The sequence below is a fragment of the Peromyscus eremicus genome, chromosome 14 (assembly GCF_949786415.1).
Source record: "Peromyscus eremicus chromosome 14, PerEre_H2_v1, whole genome shotgun sequence".
Lineage (NCBI taxonomy): Eukaryota > Metazoa > Chordata > Mammalia > Rodentia > Cricetidae > Peromyscus > Peromyscus eremicus.
In genome coordinates, this window is record NC_081430.1 from 83426668 (window position 1) to 83453553 (window position 26886).

Genomic DNA, 26886 nt, shown 5'->3' on the forward strand with positions numbered 1-26886 from the left:
AAGCCGGGTCGGCTGCTCATACCTGCAATCCCAGGACTTGTAGGGGCAGAGGAGGATCAACTTTGAGACCCGCCTCAGACTACAGTGAGTATCTGGGCTCCCAGGGAAGACTCTATCTCAAACAACCTAACCCAAACAAACAAAAACCCAGGTGCTCTAGGCTGGGAAAAGACTGGCAAACAATTCCAAAAGGCTATGGCTGGCAATACAGTTCAGCCGGTAAGGGTGCTTGATGACAGCCTGGTGATCTGAGTCCAGTCCCTGGAACCCACACAGTAGAAACAGAAAACCAACTCCTCCTGTGTGTCGCCCTCTGACTTCCACATGCTCACATGGGATTCTCACATGTGTACACACACACACACACACACACACACACACACACACACACACACACAAGTGCGGAGCCAGGGCTAGGAATCCATACCTACAATTTCAACATTTGGGAAATAGAGAGAGGAAGAACAGAAGAGTTATCTTATCCTCAGCCACATAGCAAGTTTGAGCCTCGCCTAGGCTACATGAGACCATGTCTTTTTTTTTGGTTTTTCGAGACAGGGTTTCTCTGTGTAGCTTTGCGCCTTTCCTGGAACTCACTTGGTAGCCCAGGCTGGCCTCGAACTCACAGAGATCCTGGCTCTGCCTCCCGAGTGCTGGGATTAAAGGCGTGCGCCACCACCGCCCGGCGAGACCATGTCTTAAGATGGGGGAAAGAAAAGATAGACTACCTCAGGGCAGGTGTTAGGTAAAGTGAGTATTCTAGAAGTTCTAAGTTCAACTTCCTGCACAAAGAACTATGCAAACCACAAGTTGCCACTGTATCTCAAAAATGAAGAACATAGAATTTACTGATTTTCCCTCCTCGTTTTTCTGGTAAGACTTATTTTATTTGTAATTATGTCTGTCTATGTGGAGGTGGCCCTGGAGCTGGAGTTACAGGTGGTTGTAAGTCACTCAGTGGGGTGCTAGGGACCAAACCCAAGTCCTCTGCAGGAGCAGTCCCTGCACCAAACCCAAGTCCTCTGCAGGAGCAGTCCCTGCTAACTGGAACCCACTCAGCCATCTCTCTAGCCCCCACCCTGATCTCCCAGTCAAGAGCAAATACAAAGTCCATCAGCTGTGCTTCTGGAAGCCAGAAGAGCACACAGATGGTACTGCGAACAAGGCCAACCTGAAACAGCTTCAACACTAAATTCCTTCAAATTTCCCATCCGATTCAGGGCTACACACACCCGTGGTGTTCAAGCTGAAACACAATCAGGGAAGGGGGCTTCTGGACCACTGCTGAGAATCAGAAGTGGGAACTCCCGGGCAGCAGCGGCGGCGGCTGTGGTGGGCTAACATAACAGGCAGATGCTCTCTTCCTGCCTCTCTCAGCATTTACTGCACCGACCTAACACAGGCAGCAGTCATGCTCGACCGGAGGGGGTGGACACAGGAGGAAGAGGAGGAAAAGGAGGAAGGGAGGGAATGAGAAAGAAAGACCAGTTGCTGCCCTAACAACACTCCTGCGGGGGTGGCGCCAGATCAAATGTTTTTTTTCATACTGTTCCAGAGTTATTTACGGTAAAACCCTCCAGCATGACCCTGTTAGCACAAACAAAGCCTTGTTCTCTTTCAACAACTAGTCTCTTGATTTCCCACACATTATGTTGAACAATGAAGTTGGGGCGCAGGATAAGGCAGATGACATCAACCTCCCTCAAATCTGAGGCTTGTTTGGGGGCCTAAATTCTGGTCTGTGGCCAGCTGGATGACTTCACAGAGGGCCCCACTGTCCACACTGCCAGGCTGATATGAATATGGGGGCGGTGGCTTAGCACCATCCAGTCAGCAACTGACAAATCAAAGTCACTGCACCCCTCCAAGTCACCTTTATAAATAACCTGCTCCACTTCTTAAAAACAGGACTGTCTTCAGAAGTCATCACTGGTTTCAAAATCTAAGCAGTCCCCCTTTCTAGAGTAGTTCAGAAGATGCAAAGCTGTAGACGACTGGTCACTGAGTAAGTTCAATGAAGAAATGCTATCCTTTCTTTAACTTTTAGGAAGAAACTACAAGGTCAGGGCTTAAGTAAAAGCTACAAGATTTGTATATAATACAAGAAGAAACTCAACTGCAATGTTATCAAATGTTAACGTACCAACTGGCCTTCTGGAGCAAACCATCTAGTTACTGGTCTGGTTTTAATCTACTGAGAACAGTAACATTAAATATCTATTTAAAAGGCCTATATTTTCACGAAAATAAAAAGGTGAGCCCAAGTAAGGATTCACATGGTAGTTACTGGTAAAAAGAAAAGCTTCTTTTGAGAGATAGGCAACAAGTATTCGATGTTTTCCCTCTCTAACTTCTCTAACACAGAAACGTCTTAGTATAGGCACCGAAATATAATCATTCCCTTAAAAAAACAAACCAAACCTGGAAACTGTATTACACACAATGTGTCTTCACACTGTCCAGCACGCGTGTTCATATCTGCAGTCCCTACACTTAGGACCATCAGTTCCTACAACAGGCTTTATCAGGACCTGGAGTAACAGGGTAATATCTATATTAACCTTGGATGATGAGGGGACACTTCCCGCTTCAAATTTGAGAAGCAAAGTCTTTATGAGCTACTACCGAGGATGGCTTAGCCTCATTTTCTGCAATGAGTGGGGAAGAGAGTGCTAAGGCAGACAACTGGGAATCTTCAACACCAAGTGTGTCTGAAACAGCATGAGAATCCCCACCACCACCACCACCACCACCACCACACACACTCCATGGCTAGCTGTCCAGAGGACGTCCTTGACCACTTCACTAGCCCTATCCACCAATCACTTCCTCCCCTACTGTCTGACTTTTTGTTTTGTTTTTCGAGACAGGGTTTCTCTGTGTAGCTTTGGGCCTTTCCTGGAACTCACTTTGTAGACCAGGCTGGCCTCAAACTCACAGAGATCTGCCTGCCTCTGCCTCCCGAGTGCTGGGATTAAAGGTGTGCGCCGCCGCCGCCGCCGCCGCCGCCGCCGCCGCCGCCGCCGCCACCACCACCACCACCACCACCGCCCAGCCTGTCTGACTTTTCACAACACAATTCACTACAGGAGGAAATCAGGCTTCTTCATCTTCCTTTATGTTTTATCTTTCTTGTTCCTCACTACAGTTCATGGACTTTAACTCATAAACCATTAACATTCAAAAATATTAAAGAACTATTTTTGAATTAATAGAGGGATCACAAAGAGAATGCTCAGAACCCCTCTCATTAAAACATTCCGTATCGCCAGGCCATGGTGGTGTACTCCTTTAATTCCAGCACTCAGGGAGGCAGAGGCAGTCAGATCTCTGAGTTTGAGGCCAGCCTGGTCTACAGACGGAGTTCCAGGATGGCCAGGGCTACACAGAGAAACCCTGTTCATAAACTGCTACCCCCCACACACAAATATCAAAACAAAAACCTACCACCACCAAAAACTACATTCCATATCTGGTCACTTCAACCCTATATGAGGCCAGAGAACAATTAAGTTTTTGTTCAGTGGAGATGATATAGTGTCAACACCCGTGAACAAAGCAAAACTGGTTCCCTGAATACAGAATCATTCAACTCAGTTCTTTTAACTCCATGAGCTCTACCATCACTACATGAGAGGAGATGCCTTAATTAGACCACACACTCCATAATTATTGCAGTTGCTAGCATTTGAATCCAAATCTCTGAGTGGAGATCTGGACTGTCTTCATTCACTATTCTACAGGGATGGTAACGCTCCCTGCAATCCCAGCACTTGGGAGGTGGAGGCAGGAGGATCAGGAATTCAAAGTCATCCTCTGCTACCCTGTGCTACATGAAACCCTATCTCAAGCCCTTCCCCCCAACTCTGCAAAAGAAAAATAAAGAGGTGAGCATGGTGGTCAGTGCCTATAAGCCCAGAAGGCAGGGGGACTGCAGCAAATTCAAGATCAGCCTGGGCTATGCAGAGTCCGTTTTCAAACAAGCAAGCAAAAAATACAGGGGCTGCAGTAGTGGCTCAGGCGACAGAAAAATGGGGACCTCACGTGAGTTTAGATCCTCGGCACCACTTAAAAAGTCAAGTGCAGCAGTGAAAGCCTACAATCCCAGCTCTGGGGAGGCTGGAACAGGATCCCTAGAGTTTGTTTGCTAGCTAGTGTTGGGGAGATCCAGGTTTAGCAAGGGATGTTGTGTTTAAAAGAAAGAAATAAGGTAGATAGTGATAAAGGAAGATACCTGATGTTGACTTCTGGATAGCATGTATATGTGTGTGTGTGTGTGTGTGTGTGTGCGCGCACACACACGGGGGGGGGGGGGGGGGGAGGAGACAGACAGACAGACAGACATGGATGGATAGACACATGGAGATCAAAAAGGAAGCAGACATTACACTAAGGAGGCTGTCCTGTCAAGCAGTGTATAATGAAAGCACATAGGAGGTGCCCACAGCCGAGAACGGACCAACTTAAAACAACACTAAGGAGGCTGTCCTGTCAAGCAGTGTATAATGAAAGCACATAGGAGGTGCCCACAGCCGAGAACGGACCAACTTAAAACAACATTATATAAAGAGGATATTCAGTGTGACTAAAGTAAAGGCGAGAGAATGGAAGTGAAAGGGGAGGGATCACAGACGAGGAAAGCGTGGCAACCACTCATCTGTTCACTCATTTCTTTTGTTAAATTCTGCCATGTGCTAGGCATTACATTAGACATAAGCACTGCAATAACGCACACGCTACTCAAAGAACTTACAGCCTATCTTAAGAGACGGGTCAACACAAGAAAAACACACATCTATAACACAGGCACTAGGTGCACTCATTGGACATTAAAATGTTCTCAGACAGGAGGATGGATCCCAAAGGTTCACCCAAGCACTAGCTTAAACTGGTGGCACAGGCCTGCTACTACTTGGGAGGTTGAGGCAGGAGGATCCTGAAAGAGAGGCCTGAAAGAGAACTGGGAACATAGCTCAATGGTAAAATGCTTGCCTACTAGATTCAATCCTCAGTTCCACCTCTTATCCCGCTCCAAAAAGTGATGGGGATGTAGATGTAGAGTGCTTGTCTGGCATGTACAAGGCCTTGGGTTCAATCCCTAGCAACACATAAAATAGTCATGGTGGCACACAGGTACAAAGCAAGTTTGAGGGCAATCTTGGGACACATGAGACCCTATTTCAAACCAAACCAACAAAAATGAGCACACTATATTCACAAAGATCCTTCAGGGCAATCACCACGCACCGTGTTTAGTGGTCCAGCTATACTACACAAAGTCTTCATTTCTCCTACCTCAACTCAAACTGAACCTGAGCCAGTTGAAGGGTATGTGACTTAAGAGACGACAGCCCAGGCTGATCAAAGACCTGTACTGTGGCATGACATGTAAGCAGGAGCTATGTGCTTTCAAGGTACACTTTTGAAGCTGAAATGATGCACTGTAGGAATCCTTGAGGCAGAATCTGAGCACGAACAGTCACAATTTTAATTAGTAGAACTAAGTGAATAGATACTATAGTTGCAAGCTGCCGAGGGGCTTATGAGTAAATATGAAATACATATATTACATAAAAATAAATGTTTAAAAAATTCAGTACTCTGAGAACTGTTAATTAAAAAGTATATTCCCAGGCGGTGGAGGCACACATCTTTAATCCCTGCTCTAGGAAGGCAGAGGCAGGCAGATCTCTGAGTTCGAGGCCAGCCTGGTCTACAGAGTGAGTTCCAGGACAGGCAGTGCTACACAGAGAAGCCCTGTCTCAGAGCCCCCTCATGTGTACATGTGGAAGTTGGAGGACAACTTTTGGGAGTCGATTCTCTCCGCCCACCATGTGGGTTCCACGGGTTGAACTCTGGCTTAGTGACTAGAGTCTCTGCCTACTGAACCACCTCACCAGTCCACAAGTGACGAAATCTTAGCACATTCTGGGTATTACGTGCTATTAGGGGAACATTATGGGATGTTAATGTTTTGCTTTGAGAAAGGGGTCTGAATATGTTAAACCACACAAGTCTCCAGCTCATGGGCTCAAGTGACCTCACCTCAGTCTTTTTTCACTATGTTGCTCATCCTAGTTCTAAATTCTTGGGACTCAACTAATCCTCCTGCCTCAGTCTCCTTAGCAGCTAGGACTACAGACACATGCAGCTGCACCTAGCTCACTGTTAATTTTGAAAGGGTGTCATATGGCCATAAAACATGGTAGTCATGTTCCTTTTTTTTTTTTTAAGAGACTCAAGCTGATGTCGGCTGGACTGAAATACACTATTACCTAGGTTTCCTGGGCGTGGAAGAATTTAACATAAAATATCTTTTCCCTTTAAAGAGTGAAGATTAAACAAGTACGGGTCCTGAATAGTTGCAGAATCTGGGTAATAGATGTAAATTTTCTACAAGGATGAGAACGAAACACTGCTAAAAACGACCTGGGGTGGTGATAAAACGCAGGACCTTGACTTCGAAATCTGTAATGTTTTCAATTTCCTTTTTAAAACCAGATGGAGGCCGGGTGGTGGTGGCGCACACCTTTAATCCCAGCACTCGGGAGGCAGAGGCAGGCGGATCTTTGTGAGTTCAAGGCCAGCCTGGTCTACAGAGCGAGATCCAGGAAAGGCGCAAAGCTACACAGAGAAACTCTGTCTCGAAAAACAAACAAACAAAAAAAAACCCAAAAAACAGATGGAACAAAGGGGTCCATGTGTTTGCAAGGCAAGTCTCATCAGGAGCTGAGTATTGCTGGGCATACTGGCGCAGCTATGATCCCTGTACTCGCAAGGCTGAGGCAGAAGGACAGAGGGTTCCAGGCCAACCTGGGCTTCCAGTGAGGCCTACAACCAAAAAAACAGGGGAGTGCTGGTCACTCCAAATTCTCTGTCTCCACCCCTTACACTCCTTTATCATCCAGTAATACTCCTTTTGTCCTGGATGCTGCTCAGTTTTCCTCTCTTTTTTAACACCTGGCTCAACTCATTCCTGTGTATTATCTGCTTGGCATTTAGGATTCCAGTAGTCCAATTAAGCTGGCTAGCACTAAGAACCCAGCAGACAAAGTGAGAGTAACCGAGCGCTGCTGAAATACTAGTGAGTAGAAGCACAAACTCCTGCTGGTGATGTCCCTTCAACAGCCTTAGAGCATCATCAGACGTTCATTACTCTAGGTTTTACCACGGGTCCTGTTGTCACTGAATGCTACTAGAAGCAAGGCAAACACTTAACACCCCAGAAAATACAAACAGGAAAACAACTTCACCCTGAGGACACTACTGCTAGCTAGCCTACTAAGGGAGACAGAGGGTGAACAGTAGTTATGATGAGCTCTGTCCAGAAAGGCCCAGTTAGAACCCAAACTGGAAACTAACAATATATGAGGCTTCAAGACAGGTCTTAGGAGGAGCACTACGGAGCATGTTGGCAAATGTAAACTATCTTAAGACAGCCACTGAATGGTTTTCCAGCACAGGACTCCAGGAGAGACAGCAACACTAAAGAGCAAGGCCTCTTTGACTGTTCCATCCAGTTCTTTGATTCTGGGGACTACTTCTACTATGAAGAGCCAGAAGCTCCTAAACCCCAAACATTGTATCTATGGCTTTAAAATGTACCATCACCACTTTCTTGGGTAGACAGTTCAATATTTAAAGAGAATAACAAATGCTGGGTCACAAAACAATAGCCCTGAAAATAGTTTTCCTCTCTCAAATAAAGTATGTTACGTTATCACCACTATGATCCAACACCTTAAATATAAACAATATATTTGAAGCTTGTTAAAAGTAAACTGTTTCAGGCTGGAGAGATGGTTCAGAGGTTTAGATCACTCCTTGCTCTTTCAGAAGACCCAGGTTGGGCTCCTAGCATCCATATGGTTGGCTTACAACTACCTATAACACCCGTTCTAGGAAATCTGATGCCCCTCCACCAGCCCTAGGCACCCACAGGGTAGACATACATACATGTAGATAAAATACTCATGTATAAAATAAATCTTTAAAAAAACTTAAGTAAACTGTTTCTTCTATTTAGCTTAAGAATGGGAAATTTTCACTCTGTTAAGAAGAAACAAAAAATTACCAGTGTTTATTATGAATGAATAGTTACTCAGAACACAATCAACACTTGAATATTAACAACTCACGAATCTGGCCAAGCAGAACTCCATTGAAAACTGGGACCAAATGGCATCATGTAAACTGTCACCATCCAAGGGTCCAGCTGACCCTTGTAGTTAAGAGAAGGCACTAGAGACTGTGACCATCTTGTGTCCAATAATAGACTCTAATAAATCCCAGAAATTACAAATTAAAAGCCAATGCAGATTGTAGCACTTTTCCGTCTAAATACACTTAATGGGCCAATTCCATCTGGAAACCACGTTCATTTTACCTGAGTCTCAGTTTCCTTGTTACTATAATAAGGCCCACGGTACCCATCTGCTCCAATCGGGTGGTGTTTGAACTAAACATACCACCTTTACGAGGCACAGGAAGTGACACGGCAGATACTTAATAAATCACACATTTTATTAGTCACAGTCAATCTTATTGTCTCCACTATCCTGTAGGTGTTTGAGGTGTCTCATGATGTCAGTCCCCGCTGATCCTCTACAGATTTCTCGGGAAGATCACGTTATTGCTCAAGATCGCGGGGCCCTCGCAGAGACGGGTCCCTGACGAAACAGTCCTAGCTCTCTCGACTCGGGGTCCGCCAACGCCTCGCAGCCCTTCCACGGGCCCAGACTTTGGGCGCGCAGCCCCGCCCCGCGAACCCCAAACGCGCGGGGTGAAGGGGCGGTCCCCACCGCACGTCCTCACCGCTGGGGGGGTGGGGGAGACGAAGCCAACCCCCGGCCTCCGCCCGCCCGCCGGCCTCCCCCGGACGAGGCCTCCCCCGGACGCGAGGCCTGCCATCTTGCCGCCCGCCCGCCCCCGCGCCGCCCCCGCGCCGCCCCGGGCCGCACCTTGAGGTGGGTGCGCAGGCCGCCGGCGCCCCCGGACTGGTCGGTGATCTCGTAGGCGCCCGTCACCAGCAGGTCCTTGTGGATCTCCTCGCGGAGACACTTGCGAGAGTTCACGGGCAGGTGGAAGGAGATGGCGACGACCGAGCTGGGGCCCAGCAGGAAGAGAAAGAGCAGCGCGGACGGGCGAGGGCCAGGCCGGGAGAGGGGGCCAGACAAACCAGACATGGTGCCGGAGCCGCGTTCACCACCCGGGGCCTCTAGCGCGCCGGAACCGGGAGCGCCCACGTGACTCGCCTCTGACCTAGCGAAGCCGCCGGCGCCATTTTGGAGATTGGCTAAACCGAGGAAGAATGTATAATAAATACGTTCTTAAAATCGAGGGAGGATACGGTCGTATGTCATGACCACGGGCTTACGGGGCTAGAGAAGAGTTTCCAGGGTTTTTTTTTTTTTTTTCGTACAAGTTTGATTTTCTGTGGAACCGAAAAGACCGCTGAGTGAGCCATAGTAAGTATGGGCAGCCCTGGAAGTAATTCAATTTTTATCGTCCCGGAAGTGGTTCACGCGAGTTTTAAAGTCGGTGACACCATGGCAACCAGCCCCCAATAAGGGACAGCCACAAGGCCTTTTCCCTGGGCCCGCCCACCGGCTGCTGAGACTGGGGCTAAAGTCACACGCACACAAAAAACGAGATTAGTGTCCTGAAACTTACTCTGGGAGCATTTGGGACAGTGAAGCACTGAAGAGGAAAAATACCAAGGGAAGTTTAAATTTGGCTTTTAGTGAGTGCGGGCCACTAACTCAGAGAAGAGTGTGCAGAGATCAACAGGTGGATGTGAATTGACAGGTATCCAGTTAATGCCTCCGAACCTAGTATTCGTCCTGGTGTAACTTTGGTACTCACAATGTACGTCTTATTTATTTAAGAAACACCAGTAGTCTTCTGTGATAAGCTATACTCCAACCAAACATTTAAATTTATGTCTTGGTCCAGTCAGAGATGAGCATAAAATACTATTTACCAGATGAGCATTGTCAAGAGAGGAAACCGCGTGTTTCCAAAGCATCTTCTGTACATCCAAGTGGCTCGTTCATAGTAGGCTGATTCACATAGGAGTCATTCATTCATTCGTTACCTACTGTGTGCTAGACACTACACTATGCATGTATAATGTGTTTATTGATGTACATCCTGATATACTCAACAGACCTAGCAATCTTACCTTAAACCAGTGATGAAACAGCCCCGGGCATTGGTGGCGCACGCCTTTAATCCCAGCACTGGAGAGTCAGAGGCCGGCGGATCTCTGTGAGTTCGAGGCCAGCTTGATCTACAAATCAAGTTCCAGGACAGCCAGGGCTATTTCACAGAAAAACCTTGTCTCGAATGAATGAATGAATGAATGAATAAATAAATAAATAAATAGTGATGAAACAAGCTGAGTGTTCCTTAACCAATAATTACTATATACTGTTTGTCAATTTAAAAAGAATATTTAATGCTTGGCATAGTGGTACACATCTTTAATCCCAGCACTGGGAGGCAGAGGCAGGCATATCTCCTGAATTTTAAGGCCAGCCTGTTCTACATAGTGAGTTCCAGAACAGCCAAAGCTACATAGTGAGACCCTGTCTCGAAAAAAAATTAAAAAAAAAAAAACCCAAAAGTTTAGCATCTTTATGCTACAATCAAATATTTAGAGCTGAAAAAATATACCAACAGCCACACTGAGTACAACATGCTTGTAATCCCAGAGTTTGGGAGGCTGAGAAGGAGGATGGACTTGAGATTGAGGCCAGCTTGGACATACAGTGAGTTCCAAACCAGTCTGGGGTACATGTCTCAAAAATCAGACCCTTCAACACCTAGGAATACACAGTAGCCTATGTGTGTAACCATTACCCACTTCAATTAATGTTTCTTGAACATTAGCAAAAAATAGCCGGAAGATTAACTGTCTGTCCTTAGTGATTTCAATGGTGGTTTTTTTCCTTCCTTCCTTCCTTCCTTCCTTCCTTTCTTCTTTCTTTCTTCTTTCTTTCCTTCTTCTTCTTCTTCTTCTTCTTCTTCTTCTTCTTCTTCTTCTTCTTCTTCTTCTTCCTTTTTCTTCTTCTTCTTCTTCTTTTTTTTTTAATAACTCCTTTCTGTCTACCTAGTCTTTTCCTGGAACAGAAGTCTGAAAAGAAAACAAACACAAACATAATAGAGTTGTTAAACATTTAAAGATCTGGCAAATGCCATATAATATTTTATGAGGTGTCCACTTAGGAACATTTGAAAGTTTGATTGTTTTATCCCTGATCTCAGATAAGATTGACTGTCTACTGAGTACATCCTGAGAATTTGCATAGGCCTTTTCCCTGCCAATGCAGGGGAACCAACATGAACAGTTACTCTAATTCATTGTTCACTCAAGTCCTAGGGGTCTTCTGACCATTAGCACGAGATTTGCAGCCTGAAAAATACCTGTGCATGCTTTCTTTTCTTTTTTTTTTTTTTTTTTTGGTTTTTCGAGACAGGGTTTCTCTGTGTAGCTTTGGTGACTGTCCTGGAACTCGCTCTGTAGACCAGGAGGGCCTTGAACTCATCTTAACTTTTATACAATAGACTATACATTTTTAAATATCTTCACTTTTTTTTTTTCTTTTGAGACAGGATCGTTTGACCCAGGCTGGCCTGGAACTTGCAGTGATTCTCCTGTCTCTGCCCTCTACATGCAGGAACTCACCACCAGACACAGCCTGTTTTCACATATCTTTATGAGCTCATCTGATATTTTCCAAAACCCTGTAAAATAATTTAGGCAAACATTTTCAGTTTTTAGATAAGGAAACTGAGGATATGAGATGATAAGAAACTTGGGTAGTATTTGAAAAAGTGTTGGTGACGTTTACCTTGGAGAATGGTAATGCTTTATTCAAGGAAACTGTGGAGCCAGATGTACATCACAGTGCTGTAGTAAGATTGTATGAGAGGGAGAGAAGTACATCTCAACTCCTAAGGAAATAGCTGGAGTAAGGGGAATTTCTGGTCAAACTGGCTTAGCATTCTTGCTATAAGTGAACAATGTCCGGGCATAAAATTCCAAAAGGACCTAGTTGATAGATAGTTCAGAATAGTATAAATTTAGACTGTCAATATTCAGAATCCCAGGGCCCAGTAAGAGAGCCTAAGGTTAACGTGGCACTTGTTGCCCAGCTTGAAAACCTGAGTAGGATTCCTGGGACCCACATGGTAGAAGGAGAAAACCAGCCCTCGAAAGTTGTTCTTTGACTTCTACCCCTCCACACAGATGGCTGGCTGGCTGGCTGGCTGGCTGGCTGGATGGATGGATGGATGGATGTAAAACAACAACACAGTCCCATAGCTTAAAAATGACAAAAGATCGGCCGGGCGGTGGTGGCGCACGCCTTTAATCCCAGCACTCGGGAGGCAGAGCCAGGCGGATCTCTGTGAGTTCGAGGCCAGCCTGGGCTACCAAGTGAGTTCCAGGAAAGGCTGGCTGGATGGATGGATGGACATCATTTCGACACAGAGAAACCCTGTCTCGAAAAACAAAAAAAACAAAAAAAAAAAAATGACAAAAGATCAGGTGTGGAGATGAGCACCTTTGATCCCAGCACTCCCAGAGGCAGGCAGATCTCTGTGGGTTCGAGGGCAGCCTGGTCTGCCTGTTAAATTCCAGGACAGCCAGATGGCCATGTGAAGACCATGTGTCAGGGAAAAACAAAACAAAACAAAAACCATCTTACAAAGATCAGAGCCTCCTCAGGAAAACACTATAATATTCTGCAGTTTGGAGAAATTGAGGTTGAGAAGTTGAATTACTTCCTGTGTCACACACAGCTCTGGAACCCTTTCTTGTCCTGGAGTCTCACTTATTCCCAGCCCCCAACACTTTCCGTTTCTGCCTTCTATCATTTATTCCCCCACTAGCTCTCCATTAATGCAGCCTCCATTTTCCTTACTTGTATCTGCGTGTCTGCCTCCCCAGCACGGTATCCTTTCTGTAAGGGCAAGGATTTTTGTCTAGTTTGCTCATTGCTTTCTCTTCTTAACCAAAGTAGTGCTGGCTGCTCAGGTGCAGTAAATGCTGGCACCATGAAGGCAAGACAAGACTGGTTCTTGGCTTCTGGCAGAGGTCCTAACAGCAAATTCCCTCCTTTGTTCTTTAGCTATTTCATACAAATTTATTGACTATATGATGTCTCTAAACCGTAATCCTGACTTGAGTTTCACCACCATTATGAAATCCGTTTGCTTTTGTTTCTTTGGGACAGGGTCTCCACATATAGCCCAGATGGTGAACTCTCAATCCTACTCCGGCTTCCTGAGGGGTGGGATTGCCGGCGTGTTCTACCACACCTGGCTACTTTTTCCTTATTAGAAAATGAGTTCATAGAAGGACACAGAATAACAACAATAACAAAATCTGGCCCCTGTGCTTTGGAGCTGGAGGGCAGGAGACAGAGCTCTAGGGAACAATACTTAGAAACTCGGCACTGTATTGAAGAAGGTACCATCTACCATCTGCCATCTGCACGAGGGAAGGGCCTCATTTGGAACTGATGATGGACCAGGAAGGGTGCCACAATAGAGTAAATGCTTCTTCCTGACTAGTAGTCCTGGCCCGTCATGTCTGCCAGCCTGAAACATACCCAGCCAGATAACCTAAAATCCCTTAGCCACAAACGCCTTTGGGGGTTAAGAAACATCTAGTCTATCCCTAAGCCATAGGTTTTTCAACTTTTCTTTTGTGTAAGAAGGAGCGTGCTTAAAACACACCTCACTCAGACAGTGAGTCAGAAGCCCTTATTAAAAATTGGCACTTGGGGGCCCCGGGCATGGTGGCACATGCCTTTACTCCTAGCACTTGGGAGGCAGAGGCAGGTGGATCTCCTTGACTTTGAAGCCAGCCTAGTCTACATGGTTAAGTTCCAGGCCAGGCAGGATTAGATTTTGGGAGGGGGAAAAAAGGCATTGTAACAAGTCTGCTGGGTAGTTCTGTAGCTGGGAAGCACTTTGGGTCTCTAAGGCCACCTACTTTAACCAGCTGACGTTTCAGTGTGGCTTGAGTTTTGGGGGCACCAATCTCTAAGGGTCCTTGGCTGCCACGTCCCTTCCCATTCATGGGTAAAGTCCTACACACAATGTGTGTTTACACAGGTGACACCAGCTCGTTCCTGTGAAGATACAAACGGCCCCTTGGGAGGCAGTTTGGTGGTATGTGCCGCGTATCCTATTCTCTGACACGGAGACCAGTCCCAAGGAGCCCATCAGTGGGTCTTCTAAAGGATGGAGCCCTCTGATCTGGTACTCTCTAGGTGATGTCATTCCATCCCATGACTTTAAGTGCATCTGCAGACTGAGAATTTCCAGCCATGGATCTGCCCTCTGCCCTCTGCCCTCAGCTGCAGAGTCTCCATCCAGCGCCTGCCCCAAGAACTCCACGGAGATGAGTAACTCTTGGTTTCCCCCTCCTTTGCCTGTCAAATCTGCTTCCTCCTCATCTCCCCGGTGAAGAGCACCACCTTCCACCCAGTGCCTGAAGCCCTCTCCGCTTCCTCTTTCGACCCTTCTCTCTCCCCGTACACAGGCCGTTCATCAGCAAATCCTATCTGGTCTGTGTCCTCACTCGATAAGGATCAGTTTCTCCTCTCTGAGCCAGAGGCTGCAAACTCCTGCTCAGATAAGCAGATCAAATCAGGCATGGGACCTTCTGTTTCTATATTGCCTAAGAGCTAAGAATGTGGGGTTTTTTTCTTTTTCTTTCTCTCTCTCTCTTACATTTTTAGAGGGTTATTGTAAAAAAGGAGGAGGAAGAAGAGAATGTTTGGCCAAGAACTTCTGTGACCCCCAAACCTGACACAGTTACTATCTGATCTTTATGAAAAGTATTTTGCTTTTCTCACCTAGCAACGCCCTCGCAACTGTTATCTCCTTCCATTCTTCTTGACCTCCAGCCATACTCATTACTACACTCAAAGGAATTTTTTTCCAAGTTTTATTTATTTGCTCTGTGTATTTTGCCTGCCTGCATGTATGTCTGTGCACCACGTGTGTGCCCGGTGCCCGTAGAGGACAGAAGAGGGCATCAGATCTCCTGGGAACTGGATTTACAGACCGTCGTGAGGCACTTTGTGGGGTCTGGGTTTCAAACCACAGTCTTGTGGAAGAGCAGCCCGTGCTCTTAACTGCCGAGCCATCTCCAGCCCCCAAAGAGATTAAAAAAAAAAAAAAAGTAAATCAGGTCAACTAGAATCAAACCTCCACAGTTTACCACAGTTCCCAAGGCTACTGCAAGCTCTCTCGAATTTTGTCCTTCCCCATGTTGACTTCCTCCTCATCCCTCTTGGCCACCCTTCGTAGTAGTCATCCAGCCTTGCACACAGCTTATGCTCCAACACGCAGGCCCCCCTGCAGCTTCCCTCCTCAGGTCTTGTAGACTCTGGACTCTGCAGTGTCCTCATTCTTTAGGTCTCAGTTCCTACCCCACCTCCCGGAGGGCTCCCCGCTTACACGTACCCCCCCCCCCCCAGTTTACCCACTAGCATGCTATCTTGTTTCATTACCTGCATGCTCAGAAGTTGTCACTAACTTGTGTATTTCTCTTCATGTGTATTCACTCCCACTTCTCTGGCGTTTAAACTCCAGAAGAGCAAGGGCTTTGTTTGGGGTCTGATATATTTCTGAAGTCAGGCATAGTCTCCTGCAGATAAGTGTTCAACAAATATTTGCCTTGTGATTGCATGAACTACTACAGCATAATACAGAGTGCCCAGGACGTGGTGGGCAGAGAACAGTTGCTCAATAAACGCTAGTTCCTCTATCTAGCAGTATTTTAATTGCCATTTTTCATATAGAGAAGCTGAGGTCCAAAGCTGTGAGGTGGCTTGTCTGAAACCATACAATGAGTCAGTGTTAGAGCTGAGAATAGAAGTGGCCCGTTTTCAGATTAGGACTGTCACCACCCCAGATAAAACTCTGTATTCCGTACTTAGTTCCCACTCTGTTGAGAAGTTTTATACTCATGGGTAGTCAGTCTTTCCCTGCCCAAACTAATGTTCCTAATACAACGTTTATGGTTCACATGTAAATTTAAGTCTTCCAGAACATCCACAATGATGTTAATAGTTTAGACTTACAGCATCTCCCCTCAATTCATTTTGCTTGGAAAAAAAAAAAAACCCACGAGATTTATATTCCTCTTCAGATGTCTGTGGTAATAAATTTCTTTCTCATGGTGCTAGGAGTTAAATCCAGTTCCTCACACTTGCTAAGTAAGGCCTCACCAGCTATCCGTGGTGATCAGTGCCCTTCCTCGGTGTTGACTACAGAACACTTTAAGATCAGGACCCACTGTGTGTGCTACAACCTATACATGTCTCATGGCCAAGATCAAAGTTTGGTTTGGTTTTTTGTTTTTTGTTTTGAAGACAGGGTTTCTCTGCATTGCTCTGTAGAGCAGGCTGGCCTCGAACTCAGAGATCCACCTACCTCTGCCTCCAAGTGCTGGAATTAAAAGCGTGTGCCACCACCACCCAGCCAAGACGGAAGTTCTAGTGATATCTGTGAACTGAGGATATAAGACATCTAGATTCAATTCCAAAAACAACACAAATCAGTGGATACAGTGAGTGTGCTTATTTAATCACTCTAGATTGCACTGTGTGTGAAACTATCACACCATCCTTCACAAATATAATTATTGCATGCCAGTTTCTTAATTCAGAAGAATGTTAGAGATGATTTAAGAAAAAGATGCAAAATATGCCTCAAAACACAAGTTTCAGAAAACAATCCTGTGAGTTGAAAGGATGAGTCTAGAAGGGTCTTCCCTCCCTCCCTTTCTCTTTCCCTCCCTCCCTCTCCCTCTCTCCCTCCCTCCCTCTCTCCCTCATAAACTCTGTTTGCTATGGATACTGTTCCTAGAGCCTGGTGGAGATCTGGAGTCCTGGAAACCGGGGAGGAGAAATCCTGTGGTGGGCCTGAGGTAAAAAGGAGTTCACTGGGCCAACGCGAGTAAAGTAACTGAAGGACAAAAGAGAGAATTGTAAAGACGGAGTTCTAGGGGACAAGGAAGTAGGATGAGTGGCCTAAGATGAGAACTGCAGAGGCCCCCTTTACCTTGTGTGGACGGCCACTCGTGCTACAGAGAAGGAATAATAAAAACACCGAGACAGAGAAACGGGAGACTGCCTTGAGAAGAAGCCCGCAGTTCCCTAAGCGCCTCCGAGGAGAATGCAGACAGAGTCAAAGGGTATCTGCTCCCAACATCAGCAACACCCTCCACCTGGACACAGCCATGCCTGAAGCGTGCGTATGTGTAGATCCCCAGATGACCCTAGATGACTTCTGGAAGCCCTGGGACCATAAGACTTGGTGGCCTGGAGTGGAAAACCACACCGATAACAGGCCTTCATTCCTGGCTCTGAGGAAGTCTGGGGATTTCCTCCGATGCATTTTCCTTCCCGGGCTTTGAGTAGTCAGCATCTGGAGTCGGCTGTAACTGCTGATGCATTTGTCATCTACCTGACTTTAAAAGTTACATTTTCTGCGCTGGGTGTTTTTGTGACCCATGCCTTTAATTCCAGCACTCAGGGAGGCAGAGGCAGGAGGATCTCAGTGAGTTCGAGGCCAGCCTGGTCCACAGAGTTCCTGTCTTGAAAAACAAAACAACACTTGTACGGGTATACTCGAGCACATGCATGCATGACTGTGCATGTGCCATGGTGTGTGTGTGTGGAGGTCAGAGGACTCAGTGAACTACCCTGCCACGTAGCCATGGATGGACTTGGGTTGATGTCGGGTCTCCTGCCACAGCCAATCTTGAGTGCTGGCATTGCAGGGGTGTACTATCTCACCTAGCTCTGAACTGTCTTGAAGCCTGCTAAAACTCATTCTTTAATGGAAGCTCAGTCCCACGAGAGACATGAACCACACAGGTTGGAAAGAAAAACAGTGTCAGGAACCTTGATGACATCTGCGTCACTGCTGTCCCGTCCTCATCCACTAGCCTGGCCTCCGCATACCAGAACCACCCGGGCAGCTTTTAAACACCCCCTCCCCCACACCCCAATGCCTAAAACCTAACTCAGAAGAACAAAAACAGAGTGTGTGGGCATGCCTCCTGGAATAAGATGTTTTCATCCTGCCCTGACCTTGTTTGTTGCACATTGGAACCATCAGGGAAATAACTGGGTACTGAGTGTGGGGGTACACTACTTCCATCCCAGCACAAGAGGGGCAGAAACAAGAGGACTGCAAGTTTGAAGCTAGCCTGAGCTACAAATTGATACCTTGTCTGAAAAACCCCAGCCAGAGCCAGTGGGAGGGCTCAGTGGGTAAAGGGGCCTGCTGCCAAGGCTGAGGACCTGAGTTCGATCCCTGGGACCCACCCACGTGGTAGAAGGAGAAAATTAGTTCCTGTTGTCTTATGACTTACTCATACACACACACACCCCCCCCCCATAATAATACTAGTACTTAGTAACTGAAGAAAAAAAAAAAAAGCCCTATTGGGATAGGCCTAAATTGCAGCTACTGAGAGTCTGAAACAGGAAGATCAAAAGGGTAATGGGGTTTGCCAGGTAGATTGATACACATCTGTAATCCCAGATCTTAGGGGGCTGTAGGGGACTTCTGTAAATTTGAAGCTAGCCTGAACTATATAACAAGACCCTATCTCAAAGGGAAAATATGTATCAAGGTTTGCCTGGGCTACAGAGTTGTTTGGCCTTATTTTGAGACTCTTTCTCAAAATAAAAAGTGGAAAAAGAGGGGCCTGGAGAGATGGCTCAGAGGTTAAGAGCACCGACTGCTCTTCCAGAGGTCCTGAGTTCAATTCCCAGCACCCATATGGTGGCTCACAACCATCTGTAATGAGATCTGGTGCCCTCTTCTGTATACATAATAAATAAATAAATAAATAAATAAATAAATAAATAAATAAATAAATAAATAAATCTTTTTTAAAAAGTGGAAAAAGAGGTAGAGATACATCTCATGAACAGAGTGCTTGCATAGCACATGCCACAGGCCCGAGGTCCAATCTCTAGTATATTAAGGCAGGTGAGTAGATAGAGAGATAGATGACAGACAGACAGATAGGTGGAGGTTGATGCCTGGCTTCCACTCCCAGACTTTTGGATGCCACTGGTATAGGGTACAACCTGAGCATCAGGACTCAAAAAGCCCAAATTGCCATGATCCAGTTTGTATCCAGGATTGAAAACAAATTGGACTGGCTAACTAACCCTGGCCCGTTTCTGTGTTAGTCCCTAAGATCTCCACGCCTCTCTCAGTATTTCCATTTCGTTTCTCCCGACGGAGAAAGCCCTGCCACCCTTTCACCTAGAATGCAACACAAAAATCTGTCCTCTGGGAAGGAGAGTGTCTGCAACAGGAGCTTGAGGCCAAGGTTCATTTCCCGCTCCTGCAGGCCACTTGCCCCGGCTTAAGTGCTGGTGAAGAGCAAGGAGTGGGAAGCAGGGCTTCGAGGCACGAGGAAGCGTTTTCCATGGCCCCCAAGGAAACTTTTTTCTCCCAGCTTGCAGAAAGTCACTGCAGCACGTGGGCAAAGGAAGTATTAATAATCTTTGTGAAGACACACTTTACGAAGCTTTGGGAACCGCATCCAGCGCTGTCTGTTCCACAGATGGCCAGCTTCTGCATTTTGAACGACAGCTTTTGAAGCTGGTGCAGTTCTTATCCCTAAAGCAGAAGCCCCCAGTTAGAGAGAGGGAAGAAATCATTCAAGTCTCTAGGCCAGAGGTCAAAAGCTACCGCCTACATAGTGGTCAGAGACAAAAAAAAAAAAAAAAAAAAAGCAGTCATTGGGGGTGTTGACCTTTTTTGGAGCGAAACTAAAGTAACATCACAGTGTCATCCAATGAGGCCTTAGTGGTTTGGACTGGCCATAGCTCTTCCACTCAGCCAGAGACTTTGGACTGATATTTATGTGTTCTAGGTGGTGTTGACTTCCTTCTTTGTAACTTGTGAAGCCAGAGGCAGGGCCAAGCTTTGGACTTCTAACAAATCTGTTTCTAAACTAGGAGTGCTGGCTTAATACACCTGTAGTCCTAGCATTCAGGAAGCCGAGGCAGGGGTTCAAGGTCAGCCTGGGTCACATAAAGAGCTCAAGGCCAACCTGAGCTACTGTATAAAACCTTGCCTCAAAAAGAAAAAAGAAAACTTTAATCAACCATTTAATGCCCAATCAATCAATCAATCAATCCATAAATGTTTGCTGTTTTGTTACAATCATCTGAATAATAAAATATATGAGTATGTGTAATATAAAATAAAATAATATCCAAAGCAACACAAGTCCCTGCATCCCAAGAGAAGAGCAGTAACCGTCCTGTACAGGCACTACCACACTGTGTTTTGTCGCCCTCCTTTGGGACCCGGAGTCCCATCTGTCTGCAGGCAGTCACTTCCAGTGCTCAGTCTAACCTCAGTGACCTCTACAGGGAAATGTGTACCCAGGACGCAAGCCTCTGTCCTGGTTTTCTAGGACAGCCGTAGCAAATAGCTTCAAAGTGTATGACTTAAAATATTAGAAATACATCCTCTCGGAGTGAGTAGGGATGCTCTCCCTCTGAGGGCCGAAGGGAAGACTCCTTCCAGACTCTTCCATCTTCTGTTGGCTCCAGACAGTTCTTGGCCCATGGCTCCATCATTCTAATCTCTGATTCAAACTTCATGTAGCCTTTCTCTTCTCTTTGTTCTTTGTGTATTGAGGACACGTGTCACTGATTTAGGACTCAACCAATAATCCAGAGTGGTCTCTAGATTCTGCACTGTTCACATCTCCAAAGACCTTTATTTCCAATAAGGTCACCTTCACAGACTCTAGAAACCAGGACTTCCACATGTCTTTCAGGGGATACAATTAACTCCACACACCCTCCAACTAGAGGAGAGCGGAGGGATATACAAAATTCTACCTGTCCTTAAAGCTCAGGTGCCGGGGTGTTGCCTTCGGCCACAGCGCTCACCTCCTCCACTAGCCCTTCTGTTTTCTCCTCTCCTGTCCTGCTTTTCTCTCTCCTCATGTCCGGATTGCCTGCACCAGACTACCTAAGGAGGACCAGCAAGACGGGTTAGCAGGTAGAGGTGCCCGCACTCAGGCCGGAGACCTGAGTTCAATCCCAGGATTCCATAGGTGACAGGGAAGAACTGACCCCCAGGAATTGTCCTCTGACCTCCACACAGGCACTGTGGTATATACATGGCTGCTCTTATACAGGTATACACATGTACACACACACACACACACACACACACACACACACACACACACACACAAGAAATCTCTAACAATGATTTTACTTACAGAGTTAGCTAAGAAAAAAATATATTAATTTCTGTCCATTCTGTGTCAGCTCCTGCTGTCACTGCTACCAACAAATCAGGCCTTCTGGGGTCATGCCTAGAAAAGTGGAGGGCAGGGTTTTAATAAAATTTTGTTAAAATTTTTTTAAATTTAATTTAAAAATGTGTTGTAGCTAGAGTTTTCCTGCCTGGCCCACAGTCAGGACAAATCTCTCTCACCTGCCAGTCCCACAGCCGCTCAGACCCAACCAAGTAAACACAGAGACTTATATTGCTTACAAACTGTATGGCCGTGGCAGGCTTCTTGCTAACTGTTCTTACAACTTAAATTAATCCATTTCTATTAATCTATACCTTGCCACATGGCTCGTGGCTTACCGGCATCTTTACATGCTGCTTGTCCTGGTGGCGGCTGGCAGTGACTCTGACTCAGCCTTCCACTTTCTAGCTTTATTCTCCTCCTTGTCCCGCCTATACTTCCTGCCTGGCCACTGGCCAATCAGTGATTTATTTATTGACCAATCAGCAACACACTTGCCATACAGACCGTCCCACAGCAATGTGTGCTCTTGATTGCTGAGCTATTTTTCTGGGAGATTCTGAAGGATTTGAGGTGCCACCTGACCCTCTGCCACTCATTCTTTCTGCATCCCTAACATTTTAACTTGCATTCAGCTGATGGGAGGCAGGGTTTAAGTACAAGGGCCACAGAGTAAGAATACCGGAAGTCCGCTGCCCGCTAAGTCCACCCTGTCGTGCACCTGCAGTGTGCCTTTAGCCTTCCTGAATTCACTCTGTTTGCTCCCTCATGTAACAGGGATAACTGGAGCACCCACTTCTCAAGGCTATGCTGAGAAATAAATGAAATAAAACATTTAAATGGCTTAGAAGAGCATCTGGCTCATGGTACAATCCCCAAAATTTTAAGCTGTCATGAAACAGGAGAGGTTGGAGGTGGCTGATTTTCTCACTGTATTCCTAGCCCCTTCCTTCCCAGGAGCTTACTCTGACCTTTCTGCCGTCAGTGGTGGTTAATGTTGATATCATCTTTTTCCTTCCACACGCTGGGCTACGTTCTGTACTGCTGGCCCTGCATACCCTAGGTTCCATACCTGCGGACTCAGTCAACCACGGATGGTCAGTAAATGTGTAAACACAAGAGCAATTGCATCGGTCCTGGACGAACACATCTGTCCTTTCTTCTTGTCGTTCTCTAAACAATATAGTGTAACAAGTATTTATGGAGCGTTATATTCTATCAGGTAGCATAACTAATCTAGAGAAGATCTAAATTATACAGGAAGATGCATTTGGTTCTGTGCAAATACTATACCATCTTAGATAATGGGCTTGGCCATCCTCAATTTTGATAGCTGATAGGGTCTTAGTAATGACTCCTTTCATGCTTACAGCAATCTTTCACCTAATGGATAAGGAAACGAAGGGAAGGGGCTAATCTCGGTGGTCCACCTGATACACCTGGAAAGAACTGCCTCCATCAAACTGGCCTTTGGACAAATCTGTGGGGCATTTCTCTACATTGCTAATTGATGTAGGAGGATCCATCCCACTGTGGGAAGTGTCATCCCTGGGCAGGAGGGCCTGAAAGGCAGCTGGCCTTGAGCCTGAGAGCAAGCCAGTAAGTAGCCATCCTTTGTGGCTTCTGCTGCAGGCTCCAACCTTGAGTTCCTGTCTTGGCTTCTCTTCATGATGGGCTGCACACTGTAAACTGAAATAAACCCTTTTCTTCCCTGAATTTGCTTTCCGTCATGCTGTTTATCACCCCAACAGAAAACGAACAGGAACTAAAACAGACGAGTTGAACACCCTGCTCAAAGTCTACGGCCAGGGGACCTGGACGTGAGAAGAAATATCTGTTTGGGTCCCACCTCTGTTAGTACCCTGTTCTTCTCTATCACCCCAAAGGCTTTCTTTGCCTCCTTCTTCTGGCCCAGCCAGCTCTGCATCCTACACCTCACACTACCACACCGTTTTTTTGTTTTTTTTTTTACAACAGTTCATCTCCTTTGATTCCCCCAGGCCATGCATTTCCATCACCCTCTTGAGCTGCTCTCTCCAGGAAAAAAAGTCCTCTTTTCAGAGGTATTGACGCTGAGCATGCTTCTCCGTTTTCCTGAGACACTCCTTCAAGTCCTCCGTGTACTTTCAGGATCCTCCAGATTCAGTTTCCGCCCTCAACATCTCCGTCCAGAGGCCCCTTACGCCAGCATTCCTGCCGGTCTCCCCCAGACCCCCAGCTACACTGGTGTCTGTGGGAAGCTGTCTCTTCATCTTCCCTCTCTGTAGCTCCTCTGATGGGAAGAGCCCACGGGCCTGGATACCAACAGTAGCCAAACCTGCCCGTCGTCTACCACATCCAAGGTCTCTTGACCACCTCAGATCCGTCCTTCCTCCCAGTCAGGACACAGTTTCTCATACAGACCCCCTCTGTTGCTCACTGCCCACCTTTTCTCACTGGCTCAGGGCATAGGGCTTACGACCAGGCACACAGGCCTTATCTCTGTGCAAATACGTCCTTTTTCTCCAGGACTGGTTCTCACCCAATCGGTAATCAGGGCAAACTTCCTTTGACAATTTACTGAACAAACATTTACTGTGTAACTGCTCTAGGTAGGGTTCTGGCTAGGCCTATAAAGAGACCAAACCTGATCTATTATGCCCGGAGGCGTCTCATTCTGGTAGAGAGGAAGCAGGGACTCGGATATGTGTGGGATGCTTTGAGGTGGTCCTCCTGCCTTCCCCCTAATCTCCTTTCTGCTCCTTGCTCACTTTCTTATATTAGTGCAAGCTGGTTGCCCTTTCAGACCCGGAATTTCCTTAGCTGTGCATGGGAATAAGACTGTGTACGTTTGTTGTTGAGAATTAACGAAGATAAGGTGCATGGAGGGTGTGGCAGGGCGCCTAAGATAGGAACATTGGCTCCAGCAGCCAAGAACTGGTGCCACCGTTTAGATATAAACCAAGAGGTTTCCACCTGCTGCAGGGTCAGCCAACCAGGCAGTCAACAGGAATGTGTTAAAAAGCAATGTGTTTGTCTGTGTTTGGAGTAAGGTGGAGCCCACGAGTGAGGCAATAAAACATAATTCTCCCTTAGTTAACCGGGTGTGAGCGGGTGGTGGCGTGATTAGCTGAAATGTATCTGTACATGACAAGAAAGCATTTCAGGATAAGACTGTTTCCCAGGTCAATGCTAATTCTGTGGGTAGTCTATCAAGGAGAGATCACTGCAGGCCTGGAGTAGCTGGGAATTTTCTCACTGTTGAGGAGTCAGCATGCAAAATCACAGCACCCCAGGCAAAGCAATCATCAACACTCAAAACACAAAGCGAAAACAATTGTTTTCCCTCCATCTCCCCGGCACAGTAAGTAACCGAGATGCCAACCTCTAAGCATCCATATTTGATTCTTCCTTAATTCTCCGGCCTGGATTTGCAGGGCACATGGGAAGGAAGAGGAGAGATGGGGCTAGAAAAGTCTGGATGGTTGAGCCTTTTGGCACAGTTCTGTAATCCCAGTTTCTCTGCAGGCTGAGGCAGGAGGGACACAAGTTCAAGTCCTGCCTGGGCTCCGGAGCAAGCTCAAGTTCAGCTTGAACTTGTCCTTGTCAGTTTGACCTTGTCCTGAAATTAAAAAGTAAGAGGAAGGAGCTCATGAGTGCCCACCTCTGTTGCAGAATATTTGTTTACAGTATAAAGATGTGTCTCTGCCTAAGGCACCTTCTGATTGGCTTAATAAAGAGCTAAATGGCCAATAGTTAGGCAGGAGAGAATAGGCAGGATTTCCGGGCAGAGAGAAAGAAACAGGGAAGAGGAATCTAGGCTCATGATTTCACCAGCAGACTTGGAGCAAGTCATATATGCTGTACTAAGAAGAGGTAACTGAGCCATGTGGCAGAACATAGATTTAAAAAAATACGGGTTAATTAAATTATAAGAGCTAGTTGGGGAAAAGCCTAAGGTAAGGCCAAGCTTTTATAATTAATAATAAGTCTCTAAGTCATTATTTGCAGGCTCACAGTCCCAAGATAGTCCGACAAGAAAGCTTGTTACACAGCCCTCCTTGGGAATTTTTAAAAAGTTCTTGGTGGCAGTGGTGGGTGTGTGTGTATGTGTGTGTGTGTGTGTGTGTGTGTGTGTGTGTGTGTGTGTGTGTGTTTAGCCACTGGTAGGGTGGCCACACTTGTGTAAAAATTTCCTATGCAGCTGCCCTAGTTAGGGTTCTGGCTAGACTATAAACAACCCTAGGTAGGGTTCTGCCTATGATTCTGTAAACAACCCTAATGAAGCTCACTGGATTACCAAAAAACAAACAAAACAACACTCAAGACACCACAAAGAAAAAAGATATGAAGATAAAAGAGGAATTAAATGGGAAAAGTATTATTGGGAATGAAAGAGGTCACATTGTGTGTATGAACATGATCAAAAGATATGCATGTATAAAAACATTGTAAGTAAACCCGTTGTTATGTGTAATTAATATATATTAATAAAAACTTTTTTAAAGTATGAGAGATGGCTGTGGATATTATCTGGTGGTGGAGCACTTAAGTTGCTCCGGGTTTCGATCCTCAGTACCATGGGAAGAAGAGGCAGCAGGGGACACTAAGTGATGGACAAGGAGAGACAGAAATTGAAGCTATGCCAGCTGCCCTTTGACCCACATGGGGAAGGATGCTAACTATCCCTCTATTGGAGGAATGTTCTAGAGAAGGACACCAGAAGGACACAGGTATGGCCATGAGCACTAGCTCTGGTGTGTGGCCTACCTTGATTCTCATCAGGCCCTCAGGACAGGCTAGCCATGTGGTCTTGGTGAAGTTACTTTATCTTTTAAAAATTTTTTATTATTAAATTTTTTCATACAATGTATTTTGATCATATTAATCCCCCCTCCTCTTACTCCTTCCAGATCCTCCCTACCTCCCTACCCATCCAAATTTATGTTTTTCTCTCTCTTGTCTCAGAAAAAAAAGAAAAGGAAGGAAAGAAGGAAGGAAGGAAGAAAGGAAGAAAGGAAGGAAGGAAGAAAGAAAGAAAGAGGAAATTCAACACAAACAAAAAACAATAAGACAAAAAAAAAAAAAGCCAAAACGAAACAAAAAGCACACAAGAAACATGGAGTCTGTTTTGAGCTGGCCAACTACTCCTGGAAATGAGGCCTGCTCTGGAGTGTGGTTCATAAACCCAGTGATACTCCATTGGAAAAAAGTGTTTTTTCCTTACCCAGCAGGCCTCAGTTACAAATAGCTTCTTGGTTAGGGAACTTTATATCTACTTCCTCTTCCCAGGGTTGGGATTATGTCTAGTTTAACCCACGCAGGTCTCGTGCATACTGCCAGTTTCTATGAATTCATATGTGTATCAGCCCTGTCATGTCTGGAAGACAATTTTTTCCTTAGAGTCATTGCCATTTCTGGCTCTCATGATTTTGCTACGAAGACACCCTGTAGTTGGAAGTTTTTCTATGTCCTGCCCGGTCCCGAAGCCACTCAGACCCAAATAAACACACAGAGGCTTATATTATTTTCAAATTATGGCCATGGCAGGCCTCTTGCTAGCTAGC

The 26886-nt window shown here is 46.0% G+C and overlaps 1 protein-coding gene across 1 annotated transcript in view; it reads right to left on the bottom strand.

Moving 5' to 3' along the window:
- Positions 1 to 9245, bottom strand: part of Tmed10 (transmembrane p24 trafficking protein 10) — a 34917-nt gene extending 25672 nt beyond the window's left edge. Inside the window, exon 1 of the mRNA XM_059279097.1 lies at positions 8961 to 9245. Coding sequence (XP_059135080.1) covers positions 8961 to 9185 — 225 coding nt within the window. The 5' untranslated portion in view covers positions 9186 to 9245. The remainder of the gene's footprint in view (positions 1 to 8960) is intronic.
- Positions 9246 to 26886: the final 17641 nt, after the last annotated feature.